Source organism: Saccostrea cucullata, unplaced genomic scaffold (assembly GCF_032062105.1).
Source record: "Saccostrea cucullata isolate Sc308-1 unplaced genomic scaffold, CSIRO_AGI_Scuc_v1 ctg2225, whole genome shotgun sequence".
NCBI classification, from domain to species: domain Eukaryota; kingdom Metazoa; phylum Mollusca; class Bivalvia; order Ostreida; family Ostreidae; genus Saccostrea; species Saccostrea cuccullata.
This window is the reverse complement of record NW_026928018.1, coordinates 250920-255970: the sequence shown is the minus strand read 5'-3', so window position 1 is coordinate 255970 and position 5051 is coordinate 250920. Positions and strand designations below refer to the sequence as shown.

General features: G+C 33.5%; 1 protein-coding gene across 1 annotated transcript; it reads right to left on the bottom strand.

Moving 5' to 3' along the window:
• Nucleotides 1-475: 475 nt before the first annotated feature.
• LOC134276211 (uncharacterized) lies at nucleotides 476-4187 on the bottom strand. The gene is made up of 6 exons (XM_062758487.1): nucleotides 3630-4187; nucleotides 3227-3308; nucleotides 2976-3059; nucleotides 2776-2852; nucleotides 829-1299; nucleotides 476-604 (listed from the first exon to the last, which is right to left on the bottom strand). Exons 1-6 carry the CDS (start codon nucleotides 4002-4004, stop codon nucleotides 476-478), a joined length of 1218 nt encoding a protein of 405 aa, XP_062614471.1. The 5' UTR covers nucleotides 4005-4187.
• Between the last annotated feature and the right edge of the window lie 864 nt (nucleotides 4188-5051).

Here is a 5051-nt window from a genome sequence, read left to right as displayed (position 1 = left end):
ATTTTTCACTAATTCTTAATTATCTCCCCTTGGAAGAGGGTGTGACCTTTCATTTGAACAATTTGAATCCCCTTCACCCAAGGATACTTTGTGGCAAGTTTGGTTGAAATTGGCCCAGTGGTTCTGGAGAAGAAGTCGAAAATGTGAAAAGTTTAGAGATGGACAAAATGTGATCAGAAAAGATCACTTGAGCCTTCCGCTCAGGTGAGCTAAAAACAATAGCAATAGTAATAAAGCTTACTAAAAACAATAACTCAGAGAATCTCAATATACATGTACAGTATACCCTTTTGCTTAAGCTTATGTGTCACATAATTTTCACGAGGGAAACATTTTGTGTTTCACTTATAAACAAACATGTTTCTTAAACTGAGTGTTAACAGTTTAAACATGAGTTAAACACTTATATGTATGTTAATCATATGTTTAATTTTCTAATTTTTTGTATATAAAAAAATATAATTATATTTACCTTTTAAAACTGAGTGTGAATTACCTTTAGGACTTTAAGTTCTTCATCTAACTTGTCCTTCCAGCTAGTAAGTTTGTTTTGGAGTGTTTGTGCGTGAACACATAATCCAGTCTTGCAAAGTATTTCAATGGTCTGACATGAAAAAAAAAATGGATGCATATTAAGATAAATTTCATTTAATTTCATAATAATCATTAAATATACTAGATAAAATCTAATTTTCAATACAATAACATAATTATGGTTCTTCAAAGTACACAGGGCATTCAAATTTGAAAGAATTCTAATTTACATGTATTTCTTTCAACTTTAAAAATTCATGCATTAATATCTAAATATAATATGGTGATACTTACCCTTAAAGTACATCCAACACGAGCAAGGAGAAATGCTAATATATATTGAAAGGCAGACATTTCTTGACTCCTGCCATGCAACAGTAAAGCACTGGCAAACATGATATGAAAGAAAGATTTGCTTAAACTAACTGGTGGCGGGTTTTGTACAGTTGATGAAATAACTGACATAGTATGAGGACATCTTTCCTGGAGATCTTCGTGAAAAGTATCCCATTTAAAGCTTAAGAAATGTTCAAAGTCTTTACTTTGGAGACATGCACCAGAACCTCGATGACATGCCTTACTACATTCCTCTTCAACAACTTTGGAAATCCCCTTCACCAAAGCATTTGGATTTGTCTGACGAAGTGTATTAACAATAGACATGTCCACTCCACCTTTATTGTCAACCATGGCCTTGCAAATCACTTTGTGTGAATCAGAGGTGACTAGAACAGATTTCCTTCCACTGGGATAATTGATCGACACCTATAGAAAAATGTACATAGTATTAAAGGCATAACTTGTATATCACTTCATTAAGACATATGAAAAGATTACTGGCTTTAGTTGTATTTTTTTTTCTTTTTTAATCCGACATCAGTATTTACACAAATTAAACTCAGTTTCTTTAATATTCAATATCAGATAATTTTTTGTACTTTCATATTTTGTGTTTTCATAATGCTTGGCATTGACAAGTTTTTTAGCTGAAATTCCTGTAATAAAAATATCTTAGGTTATAAAATAAGATCATCATACCTTTAATTTAGTAATTGTTGGAAAAATCATAAATAGAACAACAGTCAACATTTAAGAACTTCAATCATGTATATTTTTCTGAAAACAAGAACAGAAATTAACAAACAAATCGAACAAACTTGTAACTCGAAATATGAAACCAAAGCACTTAAAGGTATAAAATATATTAGTAAAAGTGTAATTCAAAATAAACATCAATAAAATGTAACAATTAGTTCCTTCATTAAAAGATCTAAAATGCAGAAGAATAAGATAGCCCTGTTCTTTTCTTATTGTTATTTTTAAATTTTTTATTAAACTAAAGAATGAACTAATTATATATCACATCAAAATACATGAAAATTATAACATCATCAGAAAGTGCTTCAACCTCAACAGTGCCATCTAAGAGTGGTTTTACTGAAATGAATACAGGCATCTTTTGAATAATTTGGATAATTTAAACTTTTGTTCATCAGCAGACATGCAATCTTGATGCATGGATATGTCTTGTAAGTTATACAAGATAATCATCATTTTATTTTCACTTGTTTATTTAATACAATTAAATTGTAATCAACATTGTGCAATACGTAACTAACTCCTTGGAATGAATAAGTTTACTAGGTGGAATATCTTCAGGAATCTAAAAATTAATGCAAAATTCTTTCAATTTAAATATACACTGTACCCCCAATATACACCAATACAGCAGAAGTGTGCAAGACACATTATACATGTACATTGCATACAAACTTATATGCTTTACAGATACATGATGTAGTACATATTCTATCATTAAAATGTCAATTGTCCAACAGACCATGATTTTTTTAGTATGACATTATAAAAATTTTTTTATATCTTTTTACAAACCAGACATGCATGAAAGGCATTAAGGAGGTTGGATCCTGCTATAAAAAGTCTTAAGATTTTTTTTGTCAAGTATATTTTTAGTATCTACACACATAGCTTAATTAAAAATCATCATCATTTTCTTTCTAAAAAACCTTCTGCCACAAGATATAGTTCCTCAATTAATGTGTTTAGTTTGGAATTTAATTGTGGGATTTTAATTGAATATAGTTTAATTGGCATAGAAGAATCCAAATTTATTGTAAGAACTAAACTATGATGCAGAATTTTAGAAGTAGAGGTCCAAACAAAAATCTGTTCAAAAGCACAGGATCGAACCTTCTTAAGTATAATATCTTTTTTATTCACCCCTTCTACAACTAGACAATCCCCTAGCTTTCTTTGATGTTGGGTTACTGAACAGACTGAGGAATCCTGTTGCATCTCTGAAATAAAATGATCCTCAGAAATATCATTCACAAAGATGTTGATATATACATGTCATTAAAACTAAGCACTAGTTTTCTCAATTTTCAGTATTTTTGATTATCATTAATAAATAATATTACCTTCTTTGGAATTTTGAACTGTACGAACATCATCAACAAACTTTAGGGACTTCCTTGCTGGCTTGATGTCTGTGTACTTGTGACCTTAAAAACATGTTTTAAACAATCACAATGTGCATGTACCAGTGCAAACACTGGTGTACATACCTGCACTAGCCTATATACATGTATATACAAGTGGAATCTATTCATTTTTTTAGTTCACTTTACAATGAAATATTTATCATATTTATTCAAAAGTTACAACATACCTGTGTGAATTGGTTGAGTGACATTATGGTGTGTATTGGTAATGTCTGCCCTGCATGTGTTCTTCAGTTCTGGTGCAGACACCTGCATATGGAATACTTTTGACTTAGAGTTTAGAGCATTTCATTCGACAAAAATAAAAAGTATATATGTTTATATATAACTTTAAATGTGTTTTTGATATATTTTCCAACTCAAATATTTCAGAATGTATGTGATACTTTCTGTCATGTTTGTAAGAAATCTTATCAATTACAACACAGTAGTGTTCAGTAGTTTTACATGGCGAGTCTGATTATGCAATATAACGTGCAAACTTGAAGCATAAACACATAGGCTTTATTTGGGCTTTATTGTATCTGTGTAGAAGTGCTCCCCCCCCCCCCCAAAAAAAAACAAACTAACCTCTGGTGATCGAAGCAGTCGTTTTTTCCTTGCTGTTGATCTTGGTGTTGTTTTCAACTTGTATCTCCTCATGCTTTCTTCAAAGTGTGATATAATGCCATCAATTTCCCGTCTATACTTAATTATTTTTTCAATCTTACCGAAACATTTCACACATACTCCTTCAGCACTTGAAGATATGGGTATCACTTGCTGAATCACATTTCGTTTTTCGTCTGTCATTTTTAATTTCAATCGGAATAATTTCTTGAACTGAACATTGCCCTCTTTATCTATCTCCTTCACAACAAAAGAAAAGCCACACAAACAACATATATTAGTCAGGCTGTACACCCTTTGTGGTGTTCTCGGCGAGGAGACTATGGCCGCCGCCATGTTGTTTTGCTTACTCGGATTTACCGGGACTCGTTAGAAAAGATACGTAAGTTCCGATAGAACCAAACCGTACCGAAGCTTTACTAGGCGACGTTCTGATTGGTCAACATCTTAGGTCATGCTGAGGTGACCCCTAACGCGCAGTTGTTAGATCCTTTGTGTAGCGATCTTAGGTGAGCGGATCAAAGGATCTAATTTTAATTAGATTGGGGCACCAGCCTGACCACGGAGGGGATGAGAGGAATTCTACTGATTGTAAATGTCCACCAGCTTCAGCTGGCTCCATGCAAGCTTTAAAGACTCTGCTTGTAAAGTGGGGAATAAAGCTAATTCTGTGAAAAGGTATAGTATGAATAATATATGAAAATCATTGTAACAAAATGACTCTGAATGTGGACTTCCTGATAATTCACCAATTCGCTTAGAGGGGGATTCCATTTCAGGCAGATACACAAGTAACTTCTACTATGTGTGAAAATGTTACTAGTGAGGAAAAGGTATTTCAGTGTTTTTTGGCAATACGTCATGTTCATTGTAATAAGGGAGAATAATTGACAGGAAAAGGCGAACAAGTCACCTGTCCCAGCAGAATGAATGCACTTCAAATCTTTACACAACAGACAAACACTGGTAATGAGAAACAGTGCACGGCTGAATGCATAGAAACTAAACAAGGATGAAACTCCTCTTCCTATAGAGGGAGACAGTGCAGCGTCACAGGGAGCATCTGTAAAACAAGGAAAAACCACCGAAAACCTGAAGGACCTGAGGAACTTTTTCGAATCACATAGGAAGGAACCAGTAAAGACCCGCTACGGTGAGCGCATGTTTCCAGGCTGTACCAGAGCAGACATAGTATCAGCTAAAACGATTCGCGCTGGACATATATAACAAGAGGCCCATGGGCCACATCGCTCACCTGAAAAGCTTTCTCCCTTGTAATACGTATTGTGACCCCACCCTACCTCACTGATCATAATTTAGACAATTTGTAATCTACACTTCCCCAGAATGCTTCCACATAAGTTTCAGCTTTTCTGGCCCAGT

Coding starts and splice junctions, on each gene's coding strand:
- LOC134276211 (XM_062758487.1), bottom strand. CDS start 4,004: ATGGCGGCGGCCATAGTCTCCTCGCCGAGAACACCACAAAGGGTGTAC. Junction 3,309..3,629: donor GACTGCTTCGATCACCAGAG/GTTAGTTTGTTT, acceptor TTCCATATGCAG/GTGTCTGCACCAGAACTGAA. Junction 605..828: donor GTGTTGGATGTACTTTAAGG/GTAAGTATCACC, acceptor TTTTCATGTCAG/ACCATTGAAATACTTTGCAA.